This window comes from Neltuma alba, unplaced genomic scaffold, assembly GCF_004799145.2.
Source record: "Neltuma alba isolate B1F8T4 unplaced genomic scaffold, ASM479914v2 tig00012727_pilon, whole genome shotgun sequence".
Taxonomy (NCBI): Eukaryota; Viridiplantae; Streptophyta; class Magnoliopsida; order Fabales; family Fabaceae; genus Neltuma; species Neltuma alba.
The window spans coordinates 641448-659069 of NW_021637149.1; the positions used below are offsets into that span (position 1 = coordinate 641448).

General features: G+C 33.9%; 1 protein-coding gene across 2 annotated transcripts; it reads right to left on the minus strand.

The window, feature by feature from the left end:
* Positions 1-49: 49 nt before the first annotated feature.
* On the minus strand, positions 50-13201 carry LOC114730313 (uncharacterized). 2 transcript variants are annotated; one of them, XM_028917359.1, is made up of 16 exons: positions 13191-13201; positions 6740-7171; positions 5762-5883; positions 5594-5682; positions 5475-5510; positions 5021-5111; positions 4585-4707; positions 4385-4449; positions 3741-4237; positions 3579-3663; positions 3343-3486; positions 2317-2882; positions 1735-1870; positions 1568-1636; positions 1338-1466; positions 50-442 (listed from the first exon to the last, which is right to left on the minus strand). In XM_028917359.1, the coding sequence occupies exons 2-16, from the start codon at positions 6955-6957 to the stop codon at positions 329-331; spliced, it is 2484 nt and encodes an 827-aa protein (XP_028773192.1). In that variant the 5' UTR covers positions 6958-7171; positions 13191-13201; the 3' UTR covers positions 50-328. The 2 variants fall into 2 exon arrangements, with proteins under 2 accessions (XP_028773192.1, XP_028773191.1); XM_028917358.1 differs by lacking the exon at positions 13191-13201 and having other exon boundaries at positions 6740-7237.
* Between the last annotated feature and the right edge of the window lie 4421 nt (positions 13202-17622).

The window sequence follows — 17622 nt, forward strand, 5'->3', positions numbered from 1 at the left end:
TATAATTACATCACACCAAAAAGATTTGATACCAAAAAAAAACTCCTACTTCCACGAAAAAAAGCCAATGCACCTTGTAGAACCACCAATGACAAATATAATTGAATTTCTAGAGTTCAAGTTGACATGTACGCTAATCACAATACATTATACACAAATTCCCCAATACCGCTAGTCATTGCTTTGTATATAATTCAAAACTATGCATCCCTTAGAAAATATATGTCCCTGGATTTAAGCTCTTATGATATGAAGGGCTGCTTGTCCTGTTCTTCCTATTTCTTAGAAGGCTGACAAGTTACATAATTTTATCAGCCTTTCCTACAATCTAGAGGAAGTACGAAAGCTGCTCTTTCTTCCTTGAACCTCCTTCTCCATACAAATCATTCCACTGCTTCAGCTTGCTCATTATTGACCCTTCAGCAGCAAAACTTGCAGCGATCTACATAAAGGAAGAACATTCATTATTTCTATATGAAGTCATTGGACTTGCATACATACAAGGCTTTTTTAATCTTTCATGTTTGTGACATGGTCGAGTAATTAAGCGAAGATTTGAGTGCATCTTCTTCTGTAATTACTTTAAAGGCACCTCAACTGTTTCTGAATTGACTCGGTATATGTTAGTATCTTGACCCTTGAGGCTAAAAGAGAGTGGATTGCTTCTCTTGTGCACTATTGTTATGACGCTATTACCAGGGACCCAAGTTTCATCTCTTATATGCACCTCTAAAAGGTACTTATGGAATGTTATGACCCAATAACGACATATGGTAAGTTGAGCTCCCACATCTTAAGTATCGGATCCTGAATATGAGATTTATGGACCTTATATATGCCCTCCAGGGAAAGTTGAAATCTATAGAAAGAATTGAAAGATGAACCTTTGATTATTCACATGACACGTCCAGAATATTTGCTGCAAAGCTGGTAATACAAGCCTGCTGTACTAAAGCACTAACACTTCCATGAAAAATGAGTAATTGCAGAACCTGAAAACAAGCTAACGCATGTACTAGCTCATTTTCCAGGCAAGGTACTATACGATGTAGCAGAGGCATATTACCAACTTGTGCAGTAGGCATTTCGAACTCCTAAAATCACATCATTTGCTACCCGCTGCTAAACTAAGCTACTAAATATCATCTCCCTAATATATCATTTTTAGGCAAATGTCAGATATCTAACGTCCAATTCCCTGGAATCCTATTTTTGAATTCCTTTACGATGTACGGAAAGACACTATATACTATATTGCTATTCGATAGGAAACAAACATTCAAAACAATCACTACATAGCATAGCCATTTACGTGAAGAATTTTCAAATAAGCCTACCTGAGACTTCGCATATTTCATGTCTTCCATGTTTAAAGGCCTCAGGGTAATCGCTTCATCTTTTTCGGTTTCTTTAATACCTGTAGCATCTTCTGAGGTTTTGGCTTCTACCTCCCTTTTCTTCTTTTCCTAAATAAAATGAACTAGGTATTAGTATCTCTACGGCTCCGATACCAACATTCTGCACTAATTAGAACGAAGTTAGTATTGCAGAAGTCGTTTAATACTACCTTTTCCTTCAACATTTCCTTCTGCATGAGCTCCCTGACAGGTCGATATGCAGCTGTCATGCACAAGTTCTGTTTTCGTAGAAATTAATATTAGAAGATGATGATTGCGTACTGGAATTAGTATATTAGAATCACTAATAAGTAATGAAAGAAAGGAAAACGAAAACCTTGAGATCACTTCCACTGTATCCTTTTGTGATAGCAGAAAGCTCTTTGAAGTCCATGTTTTCATGTTTTTCTTTAGATAGCAGGGTTTTCAAGATCTGTTCCCTGCTTTCAGCAGATGGAAGACCCACCATGATTCTGCTCAGCATTAAAAGGTGAAGCATTGTCATTCACAATAAAAATAGTCCATCTATGAAAGTGAAATTGTTCACTGATAATGCTAATGACTTTTTTTCCCCCCCCAAAAAAAAGAAGAAAAGTTTCGATGAATCTGTATAGTTAATGATGTTACTATTGCCCAGTTAGCAATTGATTTCTCAATCCCAATAATAATAATAATAATAATCTGTATAGTCCATGAATTACGTGATAGGCAAAGTCTACACCAGAAAAATCATTCCATATTTTTATCCTTATCTTGCGACAACTCAAGTCCTAGTTAGTAATTACAGACTAGCTTTTTGAGCACCCGACTGTTCATAACCAATCGCTAAAAGGGGAAAAAAAATGCACTTGTTTGGTCTCCTGACAAAATTATTGTAACCCAACAGAATCAAATGGCCATGCCAATGTTAGGGTCTTACCTGCGCTCAAACCGTCTTATGATTGCTTCGTCAAGGTCAAATGGCCGGTTGGTTGCAGCTAGTACCAGAATCTGCTCACCTGGTTTGGTCAATAGGCCATCCCAATGGGTCATGAACTCATTTTTTATCTTCCTCATGGCCTCATGTTCTCCATTTCTTGTTCTCTGTCCTAGCATACTGTCAACTTCATCAACAAAGATTATTGTAGGGGCAACCTTTGCTGCAAGTGTGAACAAAGCTCGGACATTCTTCTCATCTTCCCCAAACCACTTTGAAGTAATCGTGGACATCGAGACATTGATGAAGCTTGCTCCTGCTTCATTTGCAATCGCCTTTGCCATCATAGTTTTCCCAGTACCAGGAGGCCCGAAAAGCAATATGCCTCTGCATGGCTTAAGAAGGCCACCTTTGAAGAGGTCTGGTCTACGAAGGGGAAGCATGACCATCTCTTGAAGTGATTCCTTAATTTCATCTAATGCACCTATGTCTGCAAATGTAACCCCTATCTCATTTGCAGGGATAACTTCAGGCCTTATCCGCTTCTCAAACTCATTGTCAGGAACTTCCTGCAAGCATGCAATTAAACCTGTGAAATTATATAAAATTGAAAAGAAGAAGAAGAAGAAGATGGCCATAATATCAGGTAGCGTCTAGTGCTTGGAGTGCCATGCTTGTTAACTCAGGGACCGTGATGCTAGGTTAACCTAACAATCAAAAGTACCCTTAATATTCACAACTATCATATTGTCTTAGGATGAAAATACGCGAACAAGCAAGACCTGATTGATTTTAGATGAACGGATCTAGTGCTTAAGAAAATAAGGTGCATGAAGTTAGCCTCCGTAAGAACATCAGGATATCAAGGGAGTTCATTGTTGCTTTCTTTTATTATTAAATGGAGTTCACAGGGTTTCTTGCGAGTAGGGTCCAAAATAACAGATAACATTGTACTGCCTCTTAATATTCATCTCTTGTGTGTAAGTGTGTGTTGATACTTGAGGTTAACTATTGAGACATTGATCTTACCGCTTTCACAGGGACAGGAGCAGTGTTCTCTCCATCCTTTTTGGTCACAGGGACAGATTTTACTGTTTCACTTTTCTTTTGAGGTACTGGGGCATTAGCACGTACATCATTCCTTGCACCAGCAATGCCTTCTCCAGCAGCGTCCTACAATTAAAGGCCACACCAATGAATGAAATTTTGTCAATTTGGTATTATAACAAAACTTTCATTCACTTGAGTTTTTTTTGTAAACGAACCTTCCTAGGTACATTATTTTCCAATTCCAGATTACCACTCCCACTAGTTTTTCCTTCCTGGAACAGGCTCAGTCCATGGGACAAACTGTCCACATCAAACGCCAGTATTAGAAACCCACTTTTCTTAATCGATTGCTAAAAAGCATTCGTCCAGATCTTTACCTCTTGGCTGACATGATTAACTTCCCATTTCGGTATTCTGGATGTTTGTTATTCATCAAATGGTGAGATATTGAAGATACCACAATCTCTTCAATGTATTGACTGAGAAGCATTGTGTCTGAATGACAGATACTGTTCAAATCATCACATTCAATATCATTTTCAGCAAGTACTTCAGCAATGTGGTTTCTGCTATCTTGAAACTGAAGTACTTTCATGTCCTCTTCCAGCTTGGCTTTCCAGCTGCCAGGGTTGGCCTCATCTTCAGGCGATTTGATCTCAATGGTGTAAGGAAATAACACGGTGAGCTTCTCATCAACTTCTCTGTAATCATCTTCTGAATCTAATATCTTGGAGCCAAGTATCAACACTGACCCTGAAATTTTCTTTAACATTCTTTGGAACAAACTGTATAACGCGGGTGAATTAAGAAAAAGATTCTCAGCATTCCTGATATATAGGATTATGGGACTGGTTTCCGAGACAGAAACCAAGACCTGCAATCATTATTAATTCTTGTTAGGACTTTTTTTGCCCTCTTGGAAAGTGAGAAATATTTATGCTTAGACACTGTAAGGGTAATAGATTATTATTGTCTTGCAGCATTTCTATTTAAAATAGCAAAATTTCAAAGATGATGTCACCTTATAGAGTGAATGCAGAAACATTTTTTCATCTAGGCATATACTGCTTGGACGCTTCTGGGGACCTGAAAGAAGAAATCTCATGCATTAAGCATAGATAGAGGGAGAAAATTGACATATACAATAATAATGTTCAAAGTTGGGAAAAACAGCTAGAGCAGAAAGGAAGACAGAGAAACAAAAATACGTCCCATCATAACCTGAAGTTGTTGATGCAGGATAGGAAGAAATGCTATTCATATCAGCTGCAACAGAAGCATTCCTACGGTGTCTCGGAGGATTATCAGAAGCTTCGTTACCTTTAATCTGTCGGCGTGAATTTCCTGCATGAAAATTGCCAATCAAGATTTATCGGAGTAATGATTATGCAAATCAAACTAGCAGCGCCCAGATAAAGGTCGAGAACTGGAAAACATCAGTTCATTGAAAGATTAAAGAAATTATAAACGGAGTCCTGACCTTTTGCAATGACATGATTCCTATCACTGACTTAAATGTTAAGAATTTACAACTATGCCCATTACAAATCATAGATTACTAAGCTCTATAATTTAAAGTAATTTGCGATTAAAAAAAAAAAAGAACAGAAATGAAGTATCATAAATTTAAAAGGATTGCCAAAAATTCTTTCAGTACCTCTAGTGTCACTGGGCGAAGTGATTGGCAAGGAACCAAACAAACTGGACACTTTTTCCAGAGTCAACTCGGATAGGGACCTTTTCAAAGACTAAAGAAGAAAGTATGTTAGGAAAATCTCTCTGTGAACTAACAATCAAATGAAGCATTGTTTTCATTTTAAAAGGGGAAAAAAAAAATAAAGCATTGTCCTTCTCAGGATTTAACAAATAAAATCCAATTTACTTTAGCATAGTCGAGTAGAACACAAAAAAGCACTCCATCCATTTAACAGTTATGCCAATGTCTCGTCCAGTTTATATATTAGAAATATTCATTCAAGGTGAAAAGGTGTGAAATTTATACATTAAAAATGAACGTTCAAGGTGAAAAGGCATGAAATAAACAGAAAAGTATCTTCAGGTCTTAAAGAACCGACTACGGCCAAAAAGAGTGCAAAGCAGACTAAACTTACTGATTCCCTCTTTGCACATCCATATCTGTTCTGCACCTGTAGAAGGTAAAACACGACAGATATGAATATATGCACATATCATACATGTTAAACAAGCAGGAAGTCCAATAAGTAATTACCATCCTAGAGAAGTCAGCAACATCAAGCAAAAGCAACTTTGATTCAAAGTAATGTGCTAAAGCTTTGGCAAGCATCTGTTGGTACAATTCTGAAGAAGTTGGAATTACAGTTAGTAGGAAGCAAATGGACATGCGTGGATCACCGGACAAAACTTGTACACTATATACCTGCAGGTCCAGAAAGTAATATAGCCTGGCTTGCGGGTGTAAGGTTTCGGGTGTGTTTGGAGAAGTGATATTGTTTTAAATGAACATATGCAGCACTTGTCAGCAACACGCGAGTTCTTTCACTGCCATCACATCATCATATGTGACAATAAGATAAAGTGTAGTCATCAAATACTTGTTCATAATGTCCGTATCCTTTTTACTCCTTAAAATGAAAGCAAGAAGTTAAGATATTGAGCATAGAAAAATCGTTGAAGGCTAGATCAGTTTCATCTTGAATGGACGATAGTTCACATATACGCACAGATGAGATCTATGCTAAAGATAGGTCATATTTCATTAACCAATACGAAAGGCATGCTTATGCCATATATAAAAACACGATTAGCAGTAACTTAGAGATCTATGCAATCCTTGGAACTTACAAGAGTAAGAAACAAAAGACAGTTCATGTTTATTAGATATAGTAGCCAAAAACAGGAAGAACATGTTACTTGAAATAGCAACATCACTACGCCAACAAAAAATCTAAAGAAAACCTTGGGGTTCACATGAGAGCATAGATGAACTCAATAATGAACAATCCGAGATAAAACTTAAGGAGTATGAGGAAAACCAAGCTTAGAAGCACCATAGGCCCATTCAGGATGTCAACTTTATTCGTACCAGAAGATAAGGTTAGCATCAAAATGCCTTACATTTACAAGTCAACCTGAAACATATCCTCATCTACGAAGTCTTTGAACCACAATGTCCACTATGCTCATTATTTTAATAAAAGCAAATACTCAACTGATAAAGTGTTAAAGTCAACTTCCTTCAAAACTAAATCTCCTCACCAAATAAATTGAAGTCAAACTGATCAAGAGAAATGCTACCTCATTTTACCAAATTGACAGACACTAAATGTTACCACAGCTTGCAGACATTTTGTCTCTGCAAAATGGCGTGCAAGAATACAGGAAACCTTAACATTACCTCAAGAAATAAGGAAAATCATCGAATGTGACATTGCCGCTCCTTCCATCAACCACCTGCCTCTTGAGCTCCTTCTCAATCAGCTCCCCAGTAAGCTCTCGAGACTCACGATTCCCGCCAACCCATTTCTGCACGGCTTGACCCTGGCTCAGCCCGATCCCCACACCTAAACCAACCCCCACACTCAATGCCGAGAACAAAACGCTCTTCTGTTCCATCCGGGCTATGTAATTTGGTGTAACTCGTCAAGCAAAAAGGACGAGAGACGGACCCTCCAGAGCAGGATGAAAAAAGTTTGCTCTTTTAAGACGTGGGCAAGCGGTTTTCGCAGAAGGGTATGGGATCAAGGAAGTTTTAAGGAAAGATAGGATGCTTCTATATTAGTGATTCTATAAGGGGTTCGGAAAGAATCAGAAAAATGGGTGACGACGACTAGCGAGAAAATGCGAAGACGTCCGAAGACACCGTTGGCGTGCAGGCTTATTGAAAGGTGAACGCATCGTTGTATGTGGCCCTCTGCTCTGGCGCTATATATGGCATTCCTCACGAATGGACGTTGAATCTTGCCGGGAACCATCAATCCCGAATGTTTAACAAGAAAAACATTATTATTATTTTATTGACCGTTTATTCATCTTTCTGAACTCCATAATCTTTAAAATATTTAAAGAATAAGTCGCGCTAGTTTAGTGTAATTTGTGACTTTTAAGGAATGTTATATTTTATATTGATTTTATAGTTAATTTATAAATATAAAGATGTGTGTGTAGATTCAAAATGGAAAGTTTTAAAAGCATTAATGGAACTCAATAGGAGAAGGCTGTAGAAAGAGTGAGAGACACTCCATGCATAGTGCTCAAACAATTTTGGGAAGCAAACTGTTTTGATATAGGGACACCCAATATGTATAACTAATTAATAACATTCTTTAATTTATTTCCCTTTCACTTACATACAGACTTTATTGATCGTAAAGCTTCAACTTAATGGCAAAGGATGGTTCATTCATTGATGCCCTCTGTCTTTCCCTTGTCTTTTCTTTTCTTTCTGCTCACGACTTTTGCTTTTATTCTTTTAAAAAGGCATTTGGGTTTGATGGGTTAGTGGGGATCTATACATTGCCACAGCGAAAACTCACACGCACACAAAGTTAGTGGCATTATAAATGAAACTTGTGGCAGAATATTATATTGTTGTGTGGAAAGGCTGATTTCTTAGCCAAGATTTGTACGTTTATTAATATATACCAATCAATATATCTGTAGATTCCTTCTGGTGTACGTGTTTGTGTGCGTGCACGGCATCTTCTTTAGTCTTTTGAGAATATTTTCCACGTCAGGATCACATGCTTTGGATGGAAATATATATATATTTTCACATTAATTTTGATAGGTAGGTTCACGCCAGGCTTCTATAAACCTATAAAGACACAACTTTAGAGCAAGTCTCGTATGAGAAGCACCATGCATGGTCATCAATTAATAAGACCGGCAAATACAAAGGTGAGGTCAGCATTTAACGACATGAAGGTAACTTTACGTGATATAAGCTTTCTTTCTACACTTTTCAGAAACTTAAGGAATAAGTAAAACAAAATATATATATATATAGGAGAAATTATTAAATGAAAAACTAAACATTACCTCATTAATAAACCTCTAAATTAGTAGGAAAAATAAAAAGCTTACCTTGAGTAATCGAAATGCCATATATTTTAATTTTTATGAGAGGGGATTCAAATACGACACGTGCGTATGTTTTTCCCAAAAACAAGATTCTAACCAATGAATTTTTATCATTTATATTTTCTTCTTTTGGGCCAAAGTTATTATTTTTCGAACATTCGGGAACCTTGGTGATGAGAACCACTGATAATTGATTAATAATTTTTGCTGAATGTTTCTAGCGAGTTCTCCACCAGCATTTTTTTCCCGTACAAAGTTCTCCACCAGCCCATCTCCTCGTGTATAGCCTGGTTTTTACAGTGCTTGTGCGAAATACTTTAAAGCCCATAAAATGGATGTGTTGGGCCTCGACTAGAGCACACCAGGCCCATAAAATTGAGCCTAGTGTGTTTGGGTTTTTTTTTTAAATGTAGCCCATTTCCTCTTCAATTTTTCTCTTTCTTTCCTGCGTTTTCTCCCAAAGGGACATTAATTATTAACAAAAATAGTAAAACTGTTACTAAAATAATATTATCTCTGCTTCTTAATATAAAACCTTATTTGAATTTTTATTTTGGTCTTAAATGTAAGACCCCAATCCACTTTGTCTCTCATATTTATACGTTTTTTTTAAAAGTAATTCTTCTAACAATAGTAGTTATAACCAATGCACTTGATTAGCAAAAATATTTTAAGAAAGATAATACCTATTTATTACAAATAATTAACTCAACCTAATTTTTTAATCTCCTCAAATTAATCAACTAACTCTTATAATTAGGACCGGAAGTAGTACATTGACACAATCAGCAATTATTTTGTTGATAAAAGCTGTATATATGAAACACTAAACATTCAACCTTCCTTAAATGAATTAAGCAAGATTAAAAATTTAGGGCTCAGTGGTGTTAATGGCCTTATAGTGCAGTGATATAAAAATTCTCCTGCGAGTAGGAAGCAAGGGTTCTTTTCCGCTCATAGTTTTAGGCCGCGCTATTAATGCGTGCTTGCCTCTCATACACCCCTCCCCCAAAAAAAAAGCACCATGGATTAAAAGTCAAGACATATAGAAAATCCAAAAAAAAAAAAAGTAGTGTGGCTAGAATGCTTGGTATTTATTTTTATTCCATGTACTATTGGTTGTCTGGCGTCCACAAAATTGGATTCCAATCAATTCATATGTGAAAAGTGGAAGAACTGAAGCTACATCAGCCACACAAAATAACGCAATTTTTTTTTATTTTGGGGTATACAGAAGCATGAAAAGATTAATTAAGGTACAAAAGTGCGCCTCATCTTGCCTCGTTGTAGATGAACATGCACACTTAATTCCAAAAAACCCACTAATCCGTTGAAAAAGCATAATGGACAAAATATCCCTACCTGCCTAAACCTATTTGTGCAGGCCATTTCGTACAGCATGTACCCCATTAAGATCAATATATTATTCACAATAATCCCAATTAATTAATACTACCTGTCTTAATTATAAGAGCCAGCTGATTAATTTTAGGAGATTAAGAAAGTAAGTTGAGTTAGTTATTTATCCTAAATAGATGTTGTCTTTCCTAAAATATTCTTGCTAATCAAATGTATTCACTATAACTATCATTGTTAAAAAAGTTACTTTGGAAAAAAAATGTATAAATATAAGAGATAAAGTGGATTAGGATCTTATATTTAGGATCAAAATAAAAGTTAAACAGGATCTTATATTAAGGGTCGGAAGTAGTATAATCACTTTTTAATTCTTCTAACGTGGGCTACGCTGGTCAGAATTACCTCTTCGTGCTTCAACAGTTATGAAACCTACAATATAACATAATCGATAACTTGATCGTTTCTCTTAAAGTCGTTTTAATTAGGTTTTTACTTAATGTTGCACTCCAACTTGTTGCATCATTTAGTTTCATCTTTGCGTCGCTACCGTGTTCGTTACCTATAAAACTACACACTTTTTCGTATGCTTGTATGTATTAATATTGACGTGTTAACTCTTATCGTACAAGCCATAGACGCTGCAGAATACTCTTCCGATCTTTAATATAAGACTTATTTAACTAATTTGATTAAATTAAGGAAGTTAGGTAAGTTAGTTAATTATAAGAAATGTGACATGTTTTTCCTAAAACACCATAATCATCTTTTTTAATACCTCCTCTCCTTCTTCTATTTGATTATGGTTGAGGGAGTATCCATATGGGTAATTTGGAGAAAATTGATAAATATGATAAATGGATCTTATATTTAGGACCAAAACCAACTTAACAATTGGGTCCTATATTAAGGACCGGAGGATTATTATATTTGTGTTTAATACTATAACTCTTAAATTAAATATAATGACGTGAAATTTCTATTTTTCAAATATTATTTTATACCATCACCATGCACATATAACATACGTCGTATCTCACACACACACACACACACACACACACACACACATTAATTAGCTAGTGTCGACGGCTTTTATTTCAGCTTGGAAATGGGTTGCCAAGTTGCCTAGTCGTCTTTTTCCTTGTTGGGCTTAATAAAGCTACTTTAAAGCCCATAAAATGGATGTGTTGGGCCTTGACTAGAGCACAGAAGGCCCATAAAATAGAGCCTCGTTTGCTTTTTTTGGTTTTTAACAAAAGAATGTAGCCTAGTTTCCTCTTCAATTTTTCTGTTTCTTTCCTCCGTTTTCTTCCAGAGGCACATTAATTATCAACAAGAATGGTAAAACTGTTACCCCTCTGATTCTAAATATATGACTATTTTTATAGTGTAAATTATACTACAAAAAGGGTCTTATATTTAGGACCGGAGAAGTATTAAAATAATACATTGACACAATCAGCAATTTTTTTTAATAAAAGCGGTATATATGAAACACTAAACATTCAGCCTTCCTTAAATGAATTAAGCAAGATTAGAAGGTTAGGATTCAGTAGTGTTAATGGCCTTATAGTATAGTGATATAAAAATTCCCCTGCGAGCAGAATGTAAGGGTTCGTTCCCACTCATAGTTTTAGGCTGTGCTATTAGTGGGTGCTTGCCTCTCAAATTCCCCCAAACACCCCAAAAAAAAAAAAGCACTATGGGTTAAAAATCAAGACATATAAAAAAGCCACAAAAAAAAGTAGTGTAGCTAGAATGCTAGGTATTTATTTTTATTCCATGTACTATTGGTCGCTTGGCATCCGCAAAATTGGATTCCAATCAATTCAAATGTGGAAGTGGAAGCACTGAAGCTACATCAGCCGCACAAAATAATGCAACTTTCTTTGTGTGTGTAGGAAGTATGAAAGAATTAATTAAGGTACAAAAGTGCTCTTCATTTTGCCTCGTTATAGATGAACATGCACACTTAATTCCAAAACCCACTAATCCTTTGAAAAAGCATAACGGACAAAATATTCCTACCTACCTAAGCCTATTTGTGCAGGCCATTTCGTACTGCATGTACCCCATTGAGGTCAATATAATATTCACAATAATCCCAATTAATTAATATAATCACTTTTCAATTCTTCTAACGTGGGTTACGCTAGTCACATTTACCTGTTCGTGCTTCAACAGTTATGGAACCTAGAATAACGTAATCTGACTTGATCGTTTCTCTTAAAGTCGTTTTAATTAGGTTTTTACTTAATGTTGCACTCCAACTTGTTGCATCATTTCGTTTCATCTTTGTGTCGCTACCGTGTTCATTACCTATAAAACTACACACTTTTTCGTATGCTTGTATGTATTAATATTGACGTGTCAACTCTTATCGTACAAGCCATAGACGCTGCAGAATATTATATTTGTGTTTAATACTATAACTCTTAAATTAACTATAATGACGTGAAATTCCAATTTGTCAAATATTATTTTAAACCATCATCATGCATATAAAACAAACGTCGTGTCTCATATATACATATATATATATATATATTAATTAGCTAGTGTCGACGGCTTTTATTTCAGTTTGGAAATGGGTTGCCAATTTGCTTAGTCGTCTTTTTCCTTACAGTGATGGAGCTTGATATATGTCAACAGTGAATCTCGTTTTCTGCTTTAATTTTCAATAGAAAAATGACGGGTGAATTTTCTTTAGTCTTCTTTCATTTTCATAAATAAATTAGTTGTTTACTTTAAATTTTGATTGAAAGTTACGTTGAAAATTTTAATAATATTATATGAGATAAAAAAATATTATAAGTGATCAAGTTGCTTGATTTAGTTCGATTCTATCGAGTCCGGTCAAAAAGAACGGGCACATCTGCTTGAGCTCAGCTAGCTACGTCGTCAGTTGTCATGAATTATGCCTTTATCATTATTTTTTTTAATTTATGAATATGTTTGATAGATTTTTTTCCATACATATATGGGGGGGCTAATGCGGTATGTCTAACTTATAAACATTCTTATTAGTTTGGGATATTTAGCTTATTTTCTGATTTTATATAATTAAACACACTTGTACACAATTCAAGTTTGAGATTTCATCCAAAATATAATGGGTGACGTTATCACTAAACAACTAGCCATTGACATATTTGTTACACATGTTCAGTTGTTATGCATGCAATATAAATTAATTTATAACATTTGAATTTTTTTTATTTCTAAATTAGTGGATCTCATCTAATTTTGTTACAAATATATATTATTTTGCATTAAATGAGACAGTTTTCTTGTCACCAAAATATGATTTGGAAAAGAAAAAAAAAACTATAGCTGACCACGATATATTTGACCAAACTAGGATAACCTTGAGCTTAGCATATCACTGTATTTTTTTAGGTTGAAACCTTCGCTTTTTTTTTTTGGTGTTTATAATATTGAATGCTTATTGTAGTTGTCTTCTAGCTAATTGAAGCAAGATTAAGTGATAAGAATGAAATAGGGATATGGATAGAGATTTGGAATTTAAATCATCCTAACATAAATGAAATTATTTCATCTCAGAATATGTGATTGAGTGAAACCTTCGTTTTAAAAGAGAAATGTATATGTGTAAAAGTACCAATTAATTATCATAGTTAACAATGTTATATAGTAGGACAGCGCCTAATAATTCCTTAGACTCGTTATTTTTTACTGAGGGGGAAAGTTGTTCATATCTTTTGTGAGAACATAGTTGAAGTAAACGTGTTAAACGGCTTCACGTATTTCCGAAACTGATTTAACAACGAAAGGGTGAAACCAAATTTCTCAGAATGATTTAGCAAGCGAATTCAATTCTGTTTTTGGTTTTTCAATTTTAAAAATACTATCCAAAATATCTACATGCTTTAATTTGTCTTTTCATTTTCACATATATGATGGTTGTCATCCTTACGTTAACCATGTTTATAAATTACTTATACATATATGGTGTGATTCATCATCTATATATGTCATTATCTAGCTTATATATATAATGATGTGTCATTATCGATAGGTTGCATTAAAAAATTTTTTAATCTAGTATTTCTAATCCAAAATATAGGTCACTTTTAAGTATTATTAATTTTTCTGAAGTGTGACTTATATTTTAAACCGGAAAACTTATATACACTGCAATTGATTTTTAATTTTGTATATGTCATGGTCTGGTTTATATAATAAATAAACATAGGGTTCGGAGTTTAGTGACGAAAGAATACTACAACTTATACATACATATATGGAATAAATTTTACTAGAATCCAAATCGATGAAAGGAACTTGTTAATTGTTATATAAGTACAATCTGCTGGCTCATATATCCGTCATTTTTAAAAAAAAAAATTGCCATTATATTTGACGGCTATTCATAAAATATCTATTAAATATGGTTTTAAATATTTTTATTTCATACAACTCAAAATATTCTTCAAATCAATTTGGTTTGAAACTAATTTTTGTAGGGCAGAGAGCGTTAAGACTAAAGCTCTCCTAACAAATGTACTTCTCGGAATTTGGAACTTATGTTAGGTGAAACTGCTTACTATCAATCAACCGCTTATTGGTGGCTTTAAATAATTGTTCAAAACATATATGATGTATTTTTATTTGATAATTTGTAATTGTTAAATATTAATAAAAATAATTGCCAAATATTAATAAACCTTTAATAGATTTTTTAAGAATCTAAATGAATCAAGGAACATGTTAATTGTTATATATGTACAATCTGCTGGCTCATATATGTCCGTCATTTTTTTTTAGAAGTTGCTATTATATTAGACGGTTGTTCATAAAATATCCATTGAATATAGTTTTGAATATTTTTATTTTTGTATAACTCAGAATATCCTCAAATCATTTAGGCTTGAGACTAATCCCCGTCAAGTCAAGAGTATTAAAGTTAAGGTCTTCCTAATTAGTGCACTTTTTAGGATTCATACTTGTATTCTCTTCCCGTATGGGGAGTGAAATTACTTATCATCTCAATTAACAGTTTGCTGGTGACTTTAAATATTCGTTCAGAACATATATGATGTATTTTTATTTGATAGTTTGTAATTGTTAATTGTTAAATATTAATAAAAATAATCGCCAAATATTAATAAACCTGTAATAGATTTTTTTAGAATCCAAATGGATCAAGGAACTTGTTAATTGTTATACAAGTAGAATATGGCTCATATGTACCCGTCTACGGTGCTGTCACTTACTGTCCCTATCTTTATTTTTGCCCCATTTTTAATGTAATCTGTTGACAACTCATCGTATTGTGATCTCATGAACCCAAATTGTTGGTATTATGAGTATACGGTGTACCTAACATGTGCTTTAATTTATAAGAATTTGGTGAACCATCAAAAAAAAAGAAAAAGAAAAGAAGCATCATTATTTAAGATCATACAAATTGTGCTCATATATGTCTACCAGTCCACATGTACTGACTAATAAACACGTATACATCAGAATAATTTCTTTCTTCCAGTATTTAAAACATATATATATGTGCAACTTCACGACTTATTTTTATTAAATTCTTTTTTTTTTTTTATGGAAAGATTTGGTTCTACGTAACATTTAAACCTTATATCAACATATCCAATCGTTATTTATTGTGCCATGCAATAATTCATATAAATGGCCTGCATTATTATGCGTGGCCATACACACATTCCACAGGCCCAACCGTGTGATTATATTTGTCTTCAAAAGCAAGCAGTAATTATGCGCATCATCATATATGATTTCCATTTTTTTTGCTATATTAATGTAATATTGATACATATTTCTTTTTCTTATCTTCGGATGATAGAGAAGTAATACTTAGATTTGAAGGAAAAAAATCCATTAAATAATAGTTAGTCAAAATTTTTTGTCGAAAGAGATTTCTTTTTCTTATTACGAGTATATTTTTAATTAAAGATAATCATGTTCAAAATACTATCGAATACTAAATATAAATATTTGTTTCAGTAAAAATTCAAATTTTACTTTGTCATGTTTTCGGAGTCTAACACTTTCTATTAGACCTAACTTTATTGGTTTTTGTTGGAAGAGATTATAAATATTGACTTATTAAATAGTTGTGAATTAAATAAGTAGTCTCAGCTGTAAATTAGGTAATTAAGCATCATAACTCGTTTTGACGATTTGTAACTGAAACAGTGAAACCCTCATATTTGCAACTCATGCTTCTTCGAGAAAATTTTATATGGGATCCTCTATTCTAAATCTAATTATTATTAAATTAAACTTTTCAATTTAACTATAATTCCCCTTCATAATTACACAAATTTTGTGTTGCGTGAAAAACGCGACCTCATGAAGATATTCTCTTTCACGATCCGCAGTTAATCACAAAGCCATAGGGTTGGTTAGTGCAGTTGACTTGATACAACTAAATTTGAAACACGATCTTTGAATTATAAAGCTCAAAGTGAACACAAATTTCATGCACTGTACTGTCTTATTTTGTGAAAAACGACCTAAATATATATTATTCTTTTCACGATGTCTGAAATTAATCACAAAGTCAAGTTTAATAAATGTTGACTTATTCTTGGTGCTACCAAATTCGAAACACACCAAATCAAAGTTCAAAATGAAACAAACCCTTGTAGGGGCTAGTCAGCTGTACACGAATGTGAAGGACGAGTCAAAGTTCATTATTCTCAATTTTTTCCCCCTGGAACGTCAATAAAGCTGAAGAAGCCAGAGAGGAAAAACGAGTACGTATATCAAGTTGCATTATTACATATGACCTCCCACCAAGAAAGAAAATGAAAGTCTTCTTCTTGGATATTTCCTCGCCTGAGAAAAAAAAACCATTAAATCAAAATTTCTCATTACAAAATTTATTAGAGACTTAGGTTCTTAGATAACCTTTAGATAATAAATTCTGTGATGAGAGACTTTTTTATTATTTTTTTTTCCTGAAGGAACCAGTGAGTTGATGGATATGAGGAGATGGACATCAAATCAGGTTCACATATTCTTCAGAACATTCCGAGAAACTCACTCCTACTTGGATATATAAAATTAATAAAAGGGGTCCACATACACAGAAAATAAAGAGGCGTGTTTCGTCTTGCTACTACACATTTAGCTGTTCTTTGCTTATATAATTTATTGCTAAATTAATGAATATATAGGGTACGTCTAGCAAATAATCTAGCTGTAAGTGGGGACTTCTGCTAGGCCTTTGCACCATCTGTGGTCTTAAACTATTTGCAGTTTTCCTTCTTCCTTTTTTATTTTCTTTATTTTTTTAAAATTATTGTGATTCTCAATGTTCCCATCTAACCAACCCTTTTTATATTCCCCCGGCGAAATTGACGGTGGAAATTAATCCTGATGACTTTTACCATTAATTAATTGCTTTGTTTGTATACAGTTGATTATGATTTAAGAGCTATCCTACGCTAATTTAATTATGTGTCAATTTGCATTTCAGGAAGCCCGAAAGATTAAGAGCGTTAATTACTTATTCGTTAGTCCAGGCTTGATTAAAAAAGAAAGAACAACATTTTATTTTTTCTGTTTTTAATTATCATCTTGTTTTGATCGGGCTGCTCCAGGAAGAAGGGTTAATTGTTTAAGTATAGTTAATTATGAAATAATTATGATTGATAAGCTTTCAGAGCAGTCTGAAAATGGAATCATGGATATCAAGGGGAAAAAACTGAACGTGTGAAATTGATAGACAAGAAAGTTCGATCAGTTAATTCTGGAAAACATCCCTAAACTAAATACATGCCGTGTATAAATCAGGGTACTTCAAGTGGATCATTGTTTATGTCAAATACAGCGATGTGT

Excerpts from the sequence above, each read along its gene's own strand:
- LOC114730313 (XM_028917359.1), bottom strand. The coding sequence starts at position 6,957 with ATGGAACAGAAGAGCGTTTTGTTCTCGGCATTGAGTGTGGGGGTTGGT. Across the intron at positions 5,884-6,739 it reads GATTTTCCTTATTTCTTGAG|TGAAAGAACTCGCGTGTTGC; the intron begins GTAATGTTAAGG and ends ATGTGATGGCAG. Across the intron at positions 4,708-5,020 it reads TTCGCCCAGTGACACTAGAG|GAAATTCACGCCGACAGATT; the intron begins GTACTGAAAGAA and ends ATTTTCATGCAG.